The 19,092-nt window shown below is 42.0% G+C and overlaps 1 protein-coding gene across 5 annotated transcripts in view; it reads right to left on the bottom strand.

The window, feature by feature from the left end:
• gtf2h1 (general transcription factor IIH subunit 1) overlaps positions 1-19,092 on the bottom strand; it is a 40,341-nt gene that overhangs the window by 1,970 nt on the left and 19,279 nt on the right. For 3 of the 5 annotated variants that reach the window (XM_033039105.1, XM_033039104.1, XM_033039106.1), the window contains exons 5-16: positions 16,461-16,623; positions 15,723-15,816; positions 15,236-15,385; positions 14,623-14,702; positions 13,461-13,582; positions 10,530-10,617; positions 9,888-9,976; positions 8,404-8,521; positions 6,384-6,474; positions 3,804-3,919; positions 2,717-2,809; positions 1,764-1,864 (exon numbers count right to left, since the gene is read on the bottom strand). In XM_033039105.1, the coding sequence (XP_032894996.1) occupies positions 1,764-1,864; positions 2,717-2,809; positions 3,804-3,919; positions 6,384-6,474; positions 8,404-8,521; positions 9,888-9,976; positions 10,530-10,617; positions 13,461-13,582; positions 14,623-14,702; positions 15,236-15,385; positions 15,723-15,816; positions 16,461-16,623 (1,305 nt within the window). The remainder of the gene's footprint in view (positions 1-1,763; positions 1,865-2,716; positions 2,810-3,803; positions 3,920-6,383; positions 6,475-8,403; positions 8,522-9,887; positions 9,977-10,529; positions 10,618-13,460; positions 13,583-14,622; positions 14,703-15,235; positions 15,386-15,722; positions 15,817-16,460; positions 16,624-19,092) is intronic. The other 2 variants (XM_033039107.1, XM_033039108.1) reach the window with 1 other exon arrangement.

Here is a 19,092-nt window from a genome sequence, read left to right as displayed (position 1 = left end):
ATTTCAGAGTTAGATAAAATTTCTCATGAAAGTGAATTAGGTGTAAAATTAAACTTTGTTTTATGCTTTATCTAATGGGATAAATTGCAGACTTGATTTTTAAAATCTCAAAATTTTGTGACATTGCTAGAAAATGTACCTGCATCTTGGAGGCCGTAGGTTAGGTTGTTAGCCAAGAAAGATAAACTTCATTATCCCCCAGTACAGCAACATCAAGAACGATAGCCAAGTCTAGCCCTCATTGCTGGCAGCTGATGGGAGGCAGCTGTAAAGTGGGAAGCGGCTGAAAAGGACAGCGCTGGTGGGGGGGGGGGGAGTTCAAGTTCAAGTTCAAGTTTATTGTCATGTGTCCCTGATAGGACAATGAAATTCTTGCTTTGCTTCAGCACACAGAACATAATAGGCATTTACTACAAAACACATGAATAAATAAACTGAAAGAGTTTCTTTCACAGCGTGTGCGTTGAGAAGGAGGCGGTCGGGGATCATGCCAGCATCCAGCTCAAGAGCGGGTCAGCGGGCGATGGATAACAGGACAGCGGGTGGTGGAGCTTACTCCATATGTCAGTGCGAGTAACCTCAATTGATCCCTTGTTCGCGCTGACACAGGAGTAAGCTCCACCGGCCGCTGTGATGTTATCCATCACCCGCTGAGCCACTCCGCTCTATGATCTTTGCTCTTGAGCTGGTCCCCTCACTGTTCAGACGGAGAGCACTGCCAGAGGTGAGCGGGCTGGCAGAAGGCGCTGAGATGGCAGTCGGTTCCGCTGTCCGGTGATGGTGGCCGCTCGAGGCCACGCGAGCTGCTTCCCCACCCGGCCACAATGCAGTGGCTCCGCGTCCGGAGCGCCGCGGCAGCGGTGAGTGAGTGCGTTACTGGCATGAACCTCGACCCCTCCTCAACGCTCCTGCCCTCCTCGCAACTTTACCCCTGGCTAGACTCCCCACACACTGTGAAAGGAACTCTCCCCCCAATTGGTCCCTTGAACTAGTATAGTCATTCAATAAGATGACAACTGATTTAACTTGTTCCGGTGTGCTCCCGTTTTTCCAACCATCTTTCCACCTGCCATCACCCCCCACCTCCCACCCATTCAGTAATTCAGAAAGGAGATTTGAAAGCCTTGGGCAAATTGAATTGTTACTTTATTTATTTTTATTTTTAATTTTTACGGAGAAGAGAGCAATCTGCGCATGCGTGGTTTAAGATTTTTTTTAAGCCGACTGACTCACGACACATGACTCATTTATAATTATTTATTTATATTTATATGAAGATTGTTCCCAATTGGGCCCCGCACCTCCTAAGGCCGGCCCTGCAAATGGCCATAGCACAGAGGACATCTTGTTCTTATCCCAAATACTTTGTTGACCTCAAAGTAGCCTAGGACGCACAAAAATGCTGGGAACTAAAATATCCCTTTTCACTGATTTCAAGACAACTTGATCTTTAGTACTATAAATTCTGTCCTGTCTGTTGTAGCAACATTATTGGTCTAACAATCCAGAAGCTTGGACGAATGAGCTGACCACATGTAAATTCTACTTCAGAGATCGGGTATTATAAACTCAATTAACTGAATAAGTTGAATTAAAAAGCTGGAATCAGGAGTGTTTAGTTTAATTTAGTTTAGAAATACAGCGCGGAAACAGGTCCTTTGGCCCATCGAGTCCGTGCCGACCAGCGATCCCCACAAACATTAACACTATCCACACACATTAGGGACAATTTACACATACACCAATCCAATTAACCTACATACCTGTACGTCTTTAGAGTGGTGACCATGAAAGTACTAGAGTGCTGCAAAATTACATTAAAATCCTTGTGAAGAGGACATCTGCTCTCTGGATCCAATCTGGTCTATGAAAGCAAAATGGTTGATTCTAACCAAAATTTTTTTTAAATCTGCAATCAAAATGTCTTACTAAAATTGAATATAATCGATGATGGTGGGATTTGGTTGTTGGAGGCTAATCTCTGTTCCAGAACATCAGAATAAGAATTGCTCACAATATCATCCTAAGTACAAATATCCATAGTACCATAACATATCTTAGATATGGGGATGTAGACACAAGGAACTGCAGATGGTGTCTGTGGTGAATATCTGTGTTGAATTATGTTGTGTATTGTGTCCTTTTTTAATTGTAACGCTGCATGGTAAATTACATTTCACTGCACCTTATGGTGCATGTGATAAATAAATGTGAACTTGATTTGAACTTGAACTTGAACTTGCTGGAAACTTAAGCAAAACACACAAAGTGTTTAAGGAACTCAGCAGATCATAGCTGAGCGCCAGCAGGCTGAAGAAGGGTCCTGACCCAAAACTTTGCCTATCCATGCCCTCCAGAGATGCTGTCTGAACCGCTGAGTTCCTTCAGCACTTTAGGTTTAGAAATAGGGTTGTTTGAACAATGTTCATCTTCATTCACAACTCCTCAGCAAAAAATGGACAATGAAGATGCGAACTTTTAAATGGCAAGTCATATTCACATTACCCTGGTATTGTGCAGTGACCAACTCCAAAGAGAGTTTAACCATACACCTCGAAATTGAGACAAGGGACTATAGATGTTGAAATATTGAGCAAAAAATAAGACTTGACATTCGGTGTCTGTAAACATGTTGTCCACATCCCATTAATGAATATAACTGTTCCATCTCCTCCACTACCGCCAGATGGTTTTGCATGTAATTGCTCAGACTCACGTTTGTACTTATGTACAGCTTCTGCAGTTTCTCCCGGAACGGCCTTAGCTTTGTCATCTGAAATCTTTCCAAGTTATTCATCATCTTCCCAACCTGTGAGACCAGACAAAAAAAAAAAGTTATTCCATCCCATCAAACTCTTATGGAAAACAAACAAGTATGACTGAAGACTGCACAGAGGTTTCCAAGAACATCACAACCTTTTGTTTTTAAGTACACTTAAAATAAAACTTTACACTTCTATCGCTAAATGTCAACATTTAAATGAAATTTAAAATTTAATTCAAGGGAATGCAAGATTAATTCCTCTTGGCCAAGAGAGAAGCCACAATAAAAGAAACCCAAATAGGCTGCAAGCCAGAAACATTATTAAACCACTATCTGGTGATCTTTTGTTGTAATTCTACACAGATGTTACTGGAGTACAGGACTGATCTCTGCTGAAATATCCTCCATTAGAAATCATCTCAGTCAATATTAACAGGTTTAGCACAATATGGACTATTAGCATCAGAAGTGGTATCTGTTACACTCTTTATCCTTTCTTATTGTGTTTTTCCAATAGCCAGTACAAGTAAAATATAATTTTGAAATTTGGATCCACAACCAAATAAAAGACTGCACTGCCACACAAAAAATAGAAATGTACAGCATCTCAAAAGAAGAGAAATCGGATTCCTGAGTCAAGTTGAAGATGGACCCCAATTACATAGAACCAAATTTTAACATGGATGCACAATGCAGAAGAGTGCACACATATGTATGGAAAGGTTTCAGCACCTGGAAAGTTGAAATAAAAGCTAAGCCAACACCTTGAAGGGAATGTGGAATCCAAAAATTAAAATCCTCTATTGAATTATAATGGTTGCCACCATGAAAAATGTTATCCCAAAAAAAGTTTTAAATGTTATGCATTTTAAATTAAACAGGAGCCAAGACGTCCTGTATTAAATTTGAGATTGGTTTCATTGTTCTCAGTTCAGAAACTTGCTTCAATTGTGTTAAAATAACTTTAAAAACTTCATATCCAAAATGACGTGCAATCGTAGGACAGCTGGTTCAACACAGAGAATCTCGGCTGTCTCACCTTCTCCTCAAGGAATGGTGTATTGATGGGAAAGCAGGACCAGAAGTGCCTCAGTAACTCTGCAACAGCCACATGCAAGTGTTTGAGTTCCATCTGGACATCACTTGGCACCATCTCTGCAACAAAAGCAATAAAGTTAGAAAGCAGAGGTTGAAATAACCAATATCGTTCTACCACTGGCCAGTATGAAATACAATGAGAAATCTAGTGGAACAGAGGCACAATTTCCAGGCAGAAGAACCTTTCCTTGTTCAGACACTTGTTGGCACTGTGTCACAGACCCCACCATTTTTGCACCCCAGATCTGATTTACAAATTCAACCCATCTAAACAATCTTCATTTGCAGTTGAATTTCTTGGAGTTAAATGTCATTCTTCAAACGATCAGCTCACTACATGGTTAGTCCATGCATTGAGATGTTCAAGCCTCATCTTTCCTTTTAGCAGCCTGTAACTGATCAATATAATTTCTACAGATTACCCAATGAATCTTTTTGGAATGTGTTTAGCTGTTATTATTGTACAATTATTAATGTTTAAATTCTGTAATCTTATGCATGACTGGACTCTGTAGACTCTGTAGAGTAGTTATCTCAAATTAATCTAGGGAAGGCATATTTCATAGTCACATTACATTAAATCCTGATTGCTTCTGCTCCCAGATGCATAGGATCCGACCTCCACAACAAACTCAAATAAATGCAGGGAGATAGTAGGCACAAGCCATCCTCAGGTTATGAAAACCCAACCTATTAACAGGTATTTATGTGAATGGATTCCCATATGATTAAATACGAAAATCCGCCATACACACGCATGTTTTTGTGTCAGTGGCAGAGCCAGTTCCTGCTTGCTCCACTTTTAGTAATTATTCTTCTCTACAATTCTTGCATGTTTTTGGTACCATTATAATAGTGTGGAAGTATTGCGACCATACTGAATGATTTTTGTGCATTTTCTGACTAATGGACAACATAAAGTAGACTTCTGTAAAAGCAGAATCCATTCATAACCGGGCGCACCCTGTACTCTGGACACCAAGCCAAGTTTTCACAATCAAACCCAGTTTGTTGGAGTTAACAGACTCCTCGCTTAGAGTCACAAGTCTGGGTCCCAACTCTGGACGATAATAACTATGCCATCACTATTTTTTGGGAGACTGATAGAAACTGCTGACATTTTCATTTAAAACCCCGAGCAAATTTAATTTACTGAAAATAAAGGTTTCCAGCGACTCATGTACTCTGCCGCCCCTTCCCCCCCTTCAATTCATTGCCTAATGCGGTGTCTTGAGAATTTATGGATTTGCTGATAATCTACTATTAGTTACAAAAGTCATGTAGCTAAGGGTTGAATCTTAGGTTAAAGACGATCAATTGCTCTGGTCGAATTCTGTTTCAAACCTTCCCACTCGCAGTAGCCGAAGTATCAGCTCAGTTCAATTAGGAATCCTAGGACTCTCCTATTCTATACAGTGCATTACTGCTTAACTCAGAGCAGTATTTTAGTTTTAGATTTAGAGATACACCATGGAAATGGCCCTTCGGCCCACCGAGTCCGAACCGACCAGAGATCTCTGCACACTAACACTATCCAACACGCACGAGGGACAATTTTACATTTATACAAAGCCAATTAACCTACAAACCTGTACATCCTTGGAGTGTGGGATGAAACCGAAGATCTAGGAGAAAACCCATGCGGTTAAGGGGAGAACGTACAAACTCGTCGTCGTAATTAAACCCAGGTCTCTGGCACTGTAAGCGCTGTAAGGCAGCAACTTTACCACTGCACCACCGCCCTACTTGCAGACACTCCCAAGGGGGAGGGTGAATAGACAGAGGATGTTGCATGTAGCATACATAAGTAGCAGTTGCAAAGGTAGAAAAAGGGATGAGATCCTGCAGAGTGAATGTACGGCATTAAAGAGGTTAAAAAGCAGAACCTCAAGGGTAGTAATCTCCAAATTACTCCCAGTGGCACAGGCTAGTAAGGGCAGTAATACAAGTATAGGCTAGATGAATGCTTGGCTGAGGAACTGGTGAAGGGGGGGCAGGGATTTAGGTTCTAGGATCGATGGAAACTCTTCAGGGGCTGAGGTGATCCGTACAAGAGGGATGGATTACACCTGAACTGGAGGGGGACCAACATCTTGGGAAGGAGATTTGCTGCTAGTCTGCTAGAGAGAGAGTTTAGGATGGTCCCGAAGCAGAAAGGAGGCAGATGAGGTCAGGGGCAAATACTGTAGACATAATCAGTAGTGGCTTTAATGTAAGGGGCCGCTTCCGTGATGATTCATAACACGGAATGTTAGAAGACCGTTTTTTTGCAGCCCCTAAATCAACAAAGATGTAAACAGTTGGTATGCAACATACCATGTTTTATCGATACAGATCGTGGGAACAGAGAGGAGTCAAGACCAAGAGCATTCATCCATGCACCAGATATGAAGTGGAATAATTAAATTCTTATTTGCTGCAGCTTTATAGAAACATTAGTGGCAATGCAGTCTTGCAAACTTCACATTAGTGATAACTGCATAAATCTTTAACAACAGCGTGTATTTGGACAAATACTTACGATTGATAGCTTGTGATGTTCCTCCCTGCATGAGTACTCCACCAGGTGAGAGGTCAGTTAGGGCACTGCTGGCCACACTGCTGGACAGAACCTACCAATGAACATGGAACATAGATGTCAGTGAATGACCTTAGACTTTACTTTTCATTCCATATTTTATGAGATGAAAATAAAATCTCTATCCCAGTTTAAACTTCTATTATCCCCCTGAACACAAAGTACAATAGTAGTGAAATAAAGTTTCTAAACTACCTCAAAGGGAATCAAATAAAAAAGTAATTTGCATGGAACTGGAACAGCAACTACATAATATTAAGGCCTGTTATGCTGCTGCAAGCAAGTCTGAAGATGGGTCCTGACCCAAAAGGGCACCTATCCATGTTTTCCAGGGATGCTGCCTGACCCGCCGAGTTACTCCGGCACTTTGTCTTTTTTTAAATAAAATAATTTTATTGGTCTGTTGTCAGTACACTTGACAATTAAACATTCTCGACTCTCTCTATACCTGGGTTAGAGAAGTATAAACAGCATAGCTGTTCTTGCAGGACATTAGAAAATCACACAAAGGTACAACAAGGCTTCTTTATGATATCTAGCTTGTAGATATTCAACATCAAAATTCTCACACCACAAATAACCAACTGAATTCACTGATTTTTATTGACAATCAGAGATGATTTTTTTTAATAATGGAAGGAATATTCAGCAAGAGTAAGAAATGATAAAAAAAATTAGCAGCAATGTCTGCAAAGCATCTTTAGTCAAGCATGACGAGTTAGATGCCTGGACTGGGGGGGGGGGTGTAAAGGGCATTAGAGGACGGAAGACATCTGGATGGAATCCAAATAGTGGAATTCTTTGCCACAGAAGGCTGTGGAGGCCAAGTCAGTGGATATTTTTAAGGCCAATAGATAGATTCTTGATTAGTACAGGTATCAGAGGTTATGGGGAGAAGGCAGAAGAATGGGGTTAGGAGAGAGAGAGAAAGATAGATCAGCCATGATTGAATGGCAGAGTAGACTTGATGTGCCGAATGGCCTAATTCTACTCCTATTCCTTATCTGGTGGTGGAGGGTAGAGCCGTGTCAGCACAAGACGAGGAGAATCCTGGAGGTTGTAGTTTTAGTGGAAACCAATGACAGAGGATGGGAAAGAGCAAGTCATTTTATTAGTTTGAGTGGGAAAAAAAAAAAAAATTTTAAATCAAAGAAGAGTTATGAAAACTCGTTGCAGACAAAAAGCATGTAGTGGTCAATTGAGATGAATGACGTGCCCTTAAATTTTGTACAAGTAAAACAAATATTTTAGTGCTGTATAGGGACATAGATGGCAGGGCATAATTGCAAGTGTAATAAGCAATAAGGGCAGTAGCTGGCTTCAAGAAGGGATGCATAGACCAATGAAATGCCCATATACATGCTTATAGAAGGTAACATGTTTTAGAATTCTAAGTGTTGTATCCTTCCTGTACCCTCAATTACTGTGCTAGCCAAAAATATAGGATTTTTTATTTGAGAGTTTTACTTCTACAATAGGAAGCAATTTAACCAGCATGCCTTAAAATTCCAAATTGTCATAAGTTCAAAAAGATAACAGTAGTTTTGAACAAGCTTTACACCTACAAAGATGAATTCAATATCCTAATCCTTTCAATCTCCAGTATGTTGTTAAATAGAATGATAAAATATTAAAAATGCAAATTGGCACCCAAGCAAGCAAGCTGTTTTATCTTTAGCTAAGGCTCACATTTATCACTGTACTCAGTTGTTAACCTTAATCTATGTGACTAGTAGAAACAGCAAGTCAAATCTGAATGTTTCCAGCATTTTTCATTCTTAGTTAAATGGAAGATGTACATATAGTTTGCCTGTCATAGGAGATCCTCATTCAAATTCAGTCAGTCATTGCCTCTTCATTTACAAAGATTATTTCTACTCTGCTCTTTCTCACATTTTGAAACTAAATTTGACAGGGTCAGGCACAAAATATTTCTACTTTAAAAAAAAAAGATATATCATACCTGAGTAAGTCTGGGGTTATAGTTAGCCATTTCTTGCCGTATACAGTGGACTGAGTTAATAATATCCTGGCTAGATGCATAGTGCTGAGACTGGACAGGTGTTGGACCATGAAAATACCTAAAAAGGAAAAAGATTGACATTCACTAAAAATCTGGAAAAAGCAAAATTAGGCAAACTTTATTTTTGTTATTTGAGACAATCTGCCTGAACAATAATAAGCAACATATGGTGCAGAAATCATTGTATTTATTGAAAACAAGTAAAATGCAGAAAATAAATTTGAAGACCTGAGATGAAAACAACAAGTCTCCACTCAAAACTATTCTTGCTATTGATTGAGGGAGTGCAACGTAGGTTAATTCCCGGGATGGCGGGACTGACATATGATGAAAGAACGGGTCGTATTCTGGGCTTGTATTCACTGGAATTTAAATGGATGAGAGGTGGTCTTATAGAAACATATAAAATTCTTAAGGGATTGGACAGGATAGATGCAGGAAAAATCTTCCTGATGTTGGGGGAGTGCAGAACCGGGGCCACAGTTTAAGAATAAGGGGTAAGCCATTTAGGACTGAAATGAGGAAATATTTTTTCACCCAGAGAGTTCTGAATAATAAGCAGTGGAGGCCAATTCACTGGATGCTTTCAAGAGAGAGTTAGACATAGCTCTTCTGGCTAACAGAATCAAGGGATATGGGGAGAAAGCAGGAACGGGGTACTGATTTTGGATGATCAGCCATGACCATATTGAATGGCGGTGCTGGCTCAAAGGGCCGAATGGCCTACTCCTGTACCTATTTTCTATGTTTCTATGAAAACCTTCTATCCAGAATTTCTTCTATCCAGAAATAATGCTTGTCCCGCTGAGTTACCCCAGCATTTTGTCTGTCCTCGGTGTAAGAATCTGCAGTTCCTTCCTACACAATCACTATTTACCATTATTTCTGCACATTGTTAAACTGGGTTTGAATTATCTTTTCTACATAAAGGATGGAAGAGCCTCTGCTACCAGCCACAGAGAAAATTAATGTTAACTTATTCTCCTCTTTGAAAGGACAGAAGATGTATGTTTTTTCTTCCCCAAAAGCTACTACATTTATTTTAAGAATATAATACAACTTATTCTCCTAACACTGTTTGTGGAAGACAAATCATTCATCAATCCAGAAAAGATACTTTAATATTGCCTACACTGTAAGAACATTTTAATTGGGCATCTTGAAGTTTTTTTCCCTCATTCAGTTTCTTATTCTGGTCCCAGACTGTGCACCTTGCCTCGGAAAAAAAACAATCAAGTCCCTATACTAGAAATATCATAAAAAACAGTGCAAGGTTGAAAGAACCAATTTGGACCCTTCTAACGAATGTGCAATGTACATTACAGACTCAGTTTTAATGTCAATGCGTACATTGTTTGCATTCTGTGTTTAATTTGATGGCAAATTTAGATTATGCCATCCAATAACCAAACTCAAAACCCTACCTGTCAGCCTTCTTCAAATTTAGTGCTACAGTCTTCTTTGAGTTCTTTTCTCCCAGGTCTTCATATTCTATGGCTTCCTGTAACTTCACCTTTGCAAAAGAAAATCTCCAACAATCAAACTGCATCATACTTGCCCAGTCTGAAGAAGGGTCTCGACCCGAAACGCCACCCATTCCTACTACTGCCTGTCCCGCTGAGTTACTCCAGCATTTTGTGTCTACCTTCATACTTGCCCAACCTCTTGCTGTGCTCTTTACACTGAACCCCTTTCCTGCTATCTCCACAGATCCTCTTTGGTTGAACTAAATGACCATCAATTAGGAGGAGCTTGTCCTATATTTCCTTTCTAGTAGAAATGTCAAAGTTCACTATAATGTTCCTTCTACTGCCACAACCAATTTCAAAAGACTGGAAATCAAGCAATGGACTATCCTTGTCTGTGAGACTTTGTTTCTCAATGGTATAAATTGCTGAGATGACAGGGACCATGTTCAGTTGGTCTTGCTCTTTTGTTGTTGGTTGCCATCTAAACTACTCATTACCACAGACCCATATTTGTTCTGTTTAATCAATATTTTACATGCTTTAGAATTGCGCAGTTCCCCAGTTTTATGTACTTCTAGGCTTTTGCTTTATCCTTACCTTTTTGACTGGAGGCTGGAAAAAATCAGAATCTCGTGAATTACCATCAGTGCTGCTGTTCTCGCTATTCTGATCATTGTGCATTTCCCTGCAAAGAAGAGACAATACGGAATTACACGTGCCCTTCCTCTGATCTCATATTCACCCCTCATTGGCAACTGTTCAATCAGTAACCAATAGAGCATTAATGCCAGTAACCTGCATTTCAAAAATAAAAAAGTTGTAATTTACTTGTTTGCTGTATAAATTTGATAAACTGGCCATGTGTGATAATATAGCCACAGTAACATAATTAGGAAAAAACCCCACAAAATTCAGCGAGTCAGGCAGCATCTCTGAAGAACATTGATAGGTGATATTTCAGGTCCCGTGATGCTGCCTAACCCGCCAAGTTAATCCAACACTGTCTTTTTTGCTAAAGCAGCATCAGCAATTCAATTGCATGTCAACACAATTGCCACAGCGTCAATCAAACTTGATCACATTACTATATGTGACTAGGATTAACCTTGGCACAATTTATTTGCAATAATCTTTGATTCACTGCAATTTTATAGACAGATTTTATTTGTTGTTGATTTTTGCTGTAGTTTATTTCTATTTCCTCTGCTCATTTAATATTGTTCATCAAGTAAAATAACTTATTTTGCTGAGATCTAAGATGGAATGCACTGATTTTTCTAGGATGGATTCGGCTAACTTTCAAGATACCTGACACCATCTATACATAACTAAAACTCTTGTGCTCTTCCGGTTGTGCGGTTTTTCTATTTGCGCAAAAAAAGGCACGCGATAGCGCTATGATTTTCGTCAGCTCACTCACCGTGCTCCTGTGCTGCAAGTGCAACAAGTTTAGTTCTGATTGGTCGTATATTGTAAAAGATAGCGAGGTTTAAAAATCGTAAAAACCTTGCATGCGCAGATCGATCTCTCCTGCCAGTCAGCGCCGCGCGAATTGGTCTCTTCTCCTGTCACTGCCCGGGACGGTCCGCCCCTTCCTACGCCATCACACCTTTACTGGAGCTGAGGGACGCTGTGGGTGGCCGGCTGAGGACACAATTTTCGGAGGAACCGGAAGCGGCCCGGCCCGGCGTCGAAGATGTCGCCAAATGGAAAGCGGAGAGTCCGATCCCAGTGGAGGAGAGCGTCCAGCGCCCCCCGTGAGTCCCAATCGCACCACCATCGCAATGCTCCACAACTCCAGCCCCTTCCCCTCTGGTCCCCCTCGCTGGCTCCTGCCCCCTCCCCCTTGATACCCCCCTCTCCCCCATGGCTCTTCCCCCGTCTTTTCTCCAAGCACTCCCCCGACCCCCACACCACACAAACCCCCCAACCACACGCCTGCGCGGCCGTAGCTGTTGGTGCTTCCGGGCCGAGCCGAAGATCCGAGGCCTGGCTCTAAGGGCACCGATGGCAGATGCTCCACTGGGGCACGCAAGAAGGGAGAGGAGCGGCAACCTCGAGATCCTGGGGAGGTGATGATTGAAGCGACAAATAGAGGAGAGTGGATAGAGGGGAGTAGGGAAGGGAGAGGAGTTATGGAGGGAGTGACTGAGGGCAGAGAAAAGGAGAGGTGAGGGAGGGATTGGAGGAGGGTAGGAGTAGAGTGTAAAGAAGAGGGAGGAGGCGAGGAGGGAGAGTGGGGGAGTAGAGGAGGGTGATTGGGGGAGGTAGGGAGTGGGGAATAGAGGGAGAGGAGGGCAGTGGGGGGATAGGGGGAAGTGAGTGGGGGATAGAGGGATAGGAGGGGGGTAGGTAGGGGAGAGGAGTTATGGAGGGAGGGAGGGAGTGACTGAGGGTAGGGGAAAGGAGAGGGAGGGTGAAGAGGAGGGGGAGAGTGCTAGGGATGAGGGGAAATGAGCTGCGCCTGTGTAGTTGGGGGCTATGAGTGAGTGGTGGAATATTGCGTTGGGGGACCAATACTCCCGTGTGACAAGGACCCGACGGGTCCCACTTAGTCTAGTTCAGGATAAAGATGACTAATAACTGCTACTCCATCCACCACCTTAAACATTCATTCTGTTGAACGGCAGCACATGGTAAATGCAGCATTTACCCATCTACAAAATCAAGTTACTTGCCTATCCAGTCCCAATGGCACCTCTTCCAAACCTACAACTTCTACAAACAAGAAGGGAAAGGGCTGCAAAACAGGGCAGAAACACTACCACCTGCATGTTCACCTCCATGTTTCATGCCACCCAGAACTGAAAATATAATCAGTTGTCCTTCATCACTACTGATTCTAAATCTTGGAATACCCTACTAACAACTCTGAGGGAGTACCTTCTCCAGGTAACTGTTGTGGTTCATGGAGTAGCTACCCACCAATTTTCTCACAGGCACTTGGACATGATGGAAGCATATAAAATATGAGAGGCATACATAGTCAGTGTCTTTTTTCACCCCGAGTGGCAATGTCACCTACTACAAGGCATGGGAGAAAGTTTATAGGAGAATTGCAAGACAAGTTTTATTTTTTTTTAACAGAGGGCAGTGGGTCCTGGAACATGATATCAAGATAGGAAATAGCAGCAGATACAAAGGCAACATTTTAGAGGCACATGAACAGGCAGGTAATATAGAATATTGACCATGTGTTAGCAGATGGAATCAGTTTAGATCAGCATCATGGTCTGCTCATACATGGTGGTCCAAAGGGCCCGTTCCAGGACTGTACTGATCTATGTTCTAGAACAACACAAGAAGACGTCATCCAGCCCACAACATTTGTCAATTGGCCTCTGTAAATTGTCCCTGTTGTCATAGAGTCAAACATGTCATAGAAAATACAATGTTGATGACAAGGACGCGGGCTAGAGTGTTATTTTGGTCCATTCAACTTTAACTAGGTTGGGTGGGCTTCGAAACTGTGTCCAAAAGGGGTACAGAGTTTTGAGGAAGTTAAAATTAAACTGTATCGATACATACTGTTTACGGAGGACAGCTGCTAGCACCATGGCACTGTGATGATTGAAGCGACGGATTATAGCAGCATTGCTGCTCTCCTTATTAGATTTGGAGGACGACTGTGCTGAGGATGATCCATAACCCTGTGAAGGGTAAATTTGCACGTATTGTTTTATTTGGTGTACATCCAAATGTAACCAAATTTACATTGACATAGAATTGTCCCCTTACCCCAAACAAAGTTAAACAACCATGAGCAAACATGCACAAACACTTGTAGACATTGCCCAATTTAATCCTGCATGCACACAAGCATATTTTTTTCCTGAGTATACACTGCTATAAAATGTGACACAAATAATCAAGCACGAAATGTAAATGGCATTACATTTAGAATTTGCTAACAAAATTTCAGCAGCATGGGGTCTTGTCGGAAGTTAATTAAAATATTGAGTCAAAATTAATGTTGGGTTAAATTCCTACCGCAATGTTAAAGGCAAATGATCTCTCACCTACCGTTCCAACATGCAACAATGGAAAGTTGCTTTACTGGTCTCACAGATCATCCAAACTCATGAAGCCAGGACAGCCTATATATCTGAGGTCAATAGTAGCTCAATGAACCTCCCACATCACTTCATTAAGACAAATTTTTGGACAGTTAGCTGATTCCAACTCCATTCTCCTAGGCATGGAGAGGTGGGAAAGGTTTATTGTTCCCAAATTCCTTATATTGCCGAGAAAACCTACCTATCAAGTGATTGCCTAACACTGTAATCATAATTTAGACCTGCTATTCAAGATGGGTCAACCTTTTGTCAGTTATGGTCAACACAAATGTGATTAATTAAATGGCCGCATCTGCATTTCCTCTAACTTGCATTTTAGTTTATCACCAATAGTTTACGAGCCATATAACAGCATTTAAAACATTTGCACAGATGCATGGTTATTAAGGGTTAAGAGGGATATGGGCCAAACGCCGACAGGCGAGACTAATGTAGATAGAGTATCTTGGTTGGCATGGGCAAGTTGGGCCAAAGGGTTCATTTTATGCTGTATGACAATGACCAATGCACCTACTATAACTGATGAGAGTTTCATAAAATGTATGGTTGCCAACTGGATACAGTACAAATAGATTATGGATCCTTTCAATCTAGTAACAGGATATAATGCTCACCTCACCCAGTGATTTGTCCTCCAGCGACGTCAAGTCCACTAAAGGGTTGTTCACTCCCTGACTAACCAGAGTCTTCAAACCTGACCAAAGAAAAATGTTACACCATCCTCTCTTAGATATAGTACTAATGGTATTAAAAACAGCACTAATGCAGTCAAATTGGTATAGCTAAAATGACTGATCATTTTAAAAGGATACCCAACAAGGGCCCCAGGTGCCAGTAGCCTGGTGATAATGAATTCCTTACACAAACTCATTCACAAGCATGAAAGCACAACAATCAGAAAATTCCTGTCAGAAAGCAGCAGCAAGGATGTCTAATGAGTTTTAAACACAGCGTTGTCCAAAGCCCCCCCCACCCCCCAAAGACGCTGCCTGACCGGCTGAGCTCCTCCAGCACTGTGTTTTGCAATAATATATTATACATCTGTACATTTAACAAGTTAACAATTATTGGAGGAGTTTTGTGCCCCTCCTGACATCATCCTGCACACAACCACAATGAGATTTTTTTGCACATCCCAATCTTTTTCCCCCACTTGCAGGCACTCATATTCAGCCCTGTCATTATCTAGTGAAGCCTCTGGTTTTGAATTGGGAATTCAAGGCTTACCTTTCTCATCAATCCTGGCACATTCAGAGAAGAGATCCTTCGAGCCAGCGTTGATCCTGTCCCGGTGGAAGTAGTGAGACTGAAAGAAGCGCGTCCAGAATTCCTTCTCTGTCATATCGTGAGGAACATTCTCTGCATATTTCTGTTTCACTTCAAACAACAACAAAAAAACACAAATCCTATATTCAAACGTGTGTGAAGATGAAAGAATGACTATCTAAAAATCCTGCCAGAAACAATAGCATCAATCAGAAACTGATTTCTCTCAAGCCTAGATTAACATTGGGTTACTTCACTTGCCTGAATAAATTCATTGAATTGAATTGATTGATTGAATTGAATACCTTTATTGTCATTCAGACCTTACGGTCTGAACGAAATTTCGTGCCTGCAGTCATACATACAATCATACAATAATAAACAACAATAAACACAAATTAACACCACCACAGTGTGTTCATAAACCGTTTGTTGAAATGATATTTACCTGCAGGATATGTCCTAAATATTGACTCGATGATATCAGAGGTCAGATTATACCGGAGGCCATTGCATCCATCAGTCTGAGGTCGGATATCCGCCTACAAGCAGGAAATGCTTCATTTGATACTATAATAAACATCCTCTAATGATTACTTCAAATTCTCCCTCCTTAATAAAATAATTACAAATAGTGAACCTTCTCTTTCATTTCTCATCAGAATATGGAACATGCTCACTTTACTTGCTTGTCTATGTCTTCCACACCCTGGATAGACACACAATGCTGGAGTAACTCAGCGGGTCAGGCAGTATATCTGAAGAAATGGAGTAGGCAACATTTTGGGTCAAAACCCTATTTCAGACTCCGGACTCTGAAGAAGAGTTTCAACCCGAAACGTCACCTATTCCTTTTCTCCATAGATACTGACCGACCTGCTGAGTTATTCCACCAATTTATATCTATCTTCTGTGTAAACCAGCATCTACAGTTCCTTCCTACACCCGAGCCTTCAGACATTACTTTACATTTACTCTCCTCAACAAATGTCTTTACCAAACATACTCCCATTCTCTCTTCTGCCATACCACCACCTACCACTCACCTCAACATAAATGCTCACACTCATCCTTCCCTCATCACAAGCAATCCCTCCCCAATGCAGTTATTTCCACATTTTACATCATCAAGGAAAATCTACTGATTGCGATAGCGTGTCTAACACAAAGACAACAATAAACTCACCAGGAATGCAGCAGAAATTCCAATATCTTGCTTGTTGTTGGAAACAGAGTTATCCATGGAATTCCCAGTCAGACGATTGGCCCAGAATTCCTCAGCACTGATTACCTGGCTCACAACCAAATCTTTATAGAGTTGGAAGAGAACTGGGTCTTCCTGCAGCATTCTGGAACATAGATGGAAAGTGACAGTAAGAGAGTGAGAGAGAGAGAGAGAGAGAGAGAGGGAGACAGAAAGTGTGTGATAGAGAAAGATGGTGAGAAAGAGAAAGAACGGTGAGAGAGAAAGAGAAGGAAGGAAGAGGGGCAGGGAACAAACTCAGTGTAAGTTATGGACATTATACAGAGCCCTCCATAATGTTTGGGACAAAGACCCATCATTTATTTATTTGCCTCTGTACTCCACAATTTGCGATAGAAAATATCACTTGTGGTTAAAATGCACATTGCCAGATTTTATTAAAGAGTATTTTTACACATTTTGGTTTCACCATGTAGAAATTACAGCTGTGTTTATACATAGTCCCCCCCATTTCAGGGCCACATGTGATTTTTTTTTTATTACAAATCTCAAATTGTGGAGTACAGAGGCAAATAAATAAATGATGGGTCTTTGTCCCAAACATTATGGAGGGCACTCTAGGTAATGGTGTCACATTGCAACATTGCATTTTCTTCTGGACTTTATTCATTCCAATTCTATAAGCATCCTATCCAACTACCTCAGCCAAGGTAACTCTTCTGATGAGCTTACAAGTTGATGAGTATTAATGAGGGTGGGGATGCTAGCAAAGAGAAGATAGTTGTGCAGGAGACAATACAAAATATGAAGGTCATTATTACCATCAATCTGAATTCTGGAGGCAATGCATATTCCCTTTCTTCTGAGGACTATGACAAAATATTCTACTATTTACCAGCTCCAGGGCACCAAACACCATCAATAATTCCCTTTAGCTGCCAAGCAAAAATTAACTAACTGCCAAAAGGGAATTCACAATTAAAAATTAGCCACTGCCATTATCGGCCAATGCATCACGAAAGCCCAGGGTGGTCATCTTCACCTTGTGAAATAGGATTCTGGACTATTCTATGAGATCAGTTCACATCTGTTCATCAAAACCACTTTTGAATGACAGTTCCAATCATGCACGTGCCGTGAGTAATTACTCAAGGTAAGCAGTCAGTCGGCTTTAAAAATCTTAAACTGCGCATGCGCAGATTGTTCTCTCCGTAAGCTGTCAGTCGACTTTTATAAAGTTTTCAAAAGCCAAATCTCTTAATAAAGTACCGTATTTCCCGGCAATGAAAACGCACCCCCATTTTGAGTTGCTACATTTTGAAAGAAGGCTGGTGGGACATGGAATTTCTCACGCTCAAAAAAAATAAAAATAAAGAAAGCAATTTGCCCAAGGCTTCCAAATCTCCTTCATTCTGAAATACTGAATGGGTGGGGCGTGGAGGGTGACGGCAGGTGGAGAGATGGTGAGAAAAACGGGAGCACACCGGGACAAGTTGAATCAGTTATGATCTTATTGAATGACAATACTTGTTCAAGGGACCAATTGGGGGGAGAGTTCCTTTCACAGCGTGTGGGGAGTCTCGTCAGGGGTAAAGTTGCGGGGAGGGAAGAAGCATTCAGAAAGAGGGGGTCGGGGTTCATGCCAGTAACTCACTCACTGCTGCCGCGGCGCTCCGGACGCGGAGCCACCGCATTGTGGCCGGAGAGGGAAGTAGCTCTGGTGGCTGCGAGCGGCTGCTGGGACCGGACAGCGGACGCCACATCAGCGCCTTCTGCCGGCCCGCTCACCTCTGGCAGTGCTCACCTCTGGCAGTGCTCACCTCTGGCAGTGCTCACCTCTGGCAGTGCTCTCCGTCTGAACATCTCTCACCTGCCGCTCGCCAGCTTCACTCATGTCAGCCGCTTCCCGCAAATCCTTAATTTCCAACAGCCGAGTAACCACAATTGGTCCCTTGATCGCGTTGTTGGAATTTAAGGATTTGCGGGAAGCGGCTGACATGAGTGAGGCCAGCGAGCGGCAGGAGAGAGGTTTTCAGACGGAGAGCACTGCCAGAGGTGAGCGGGGGCCGGCAGAAGGAGCCGAGGTAGCAGCCGCTCGCAGCCACCCGAGCTGTCCGGTCCCAGCGGCCGCTCGCAGCCACCTGAGCTACTTCTCCTCCCGACCACAATGCGGTGGCTCCGCGCCCGGTGCATCGCAGCAAATGAGTTGCTGGCATGATCCCCGACCCCCTCCTTCTCCCCTCCCCAGCAGCGCTGTCCTTTTACAGCCGCTTCCCATCAGCTGTCAGCAATGAGGGATAGACTTGCCCATCCCTCTGTACAACAACATCGTTCTGTACTGAGGGATAGCCAAGTCTATCTTTCTTGGCTAACAACCTTCCAACTTCATCTTCCAAGACACATGTAAATTTTCGTGCTTTAAAAAAATTGCGTCTTCATTGCTGGGAAATACGGTACTTAAAAACATATAGCACCAAGAAATCTACTTACCACATCATTTGTACACAAACTCCATTCTTCTCTCTTTGTTTCTTAAGATAATGGCAATCCGTGTTTGAAAAACCCGCCAAGAAACTTGCGCTGCGCATGCCCAGTAGTGCAAAGGCAGAATTTC

This window comes from Amblyraja radiata, chromosome 20 (assembly GCF_010909765.2).
Source record: "Amblyraja radiata isolate CabotCenter1 chromosome 20, sAmbRad1.1.pri, whole genome shotgun sequence".
Lineage (NCBI taxonomy): Eukaryota > Metazoa > Chordata > Chondrichthyes > Rajiformes > Rajidae > Amblyraja > Amblyraja radiata.
The sequence above is the reverse complement of the archived record's forward strand: the minus strand, read 5'-3'. Positions and strand labels throughout refer to the sequence as shown.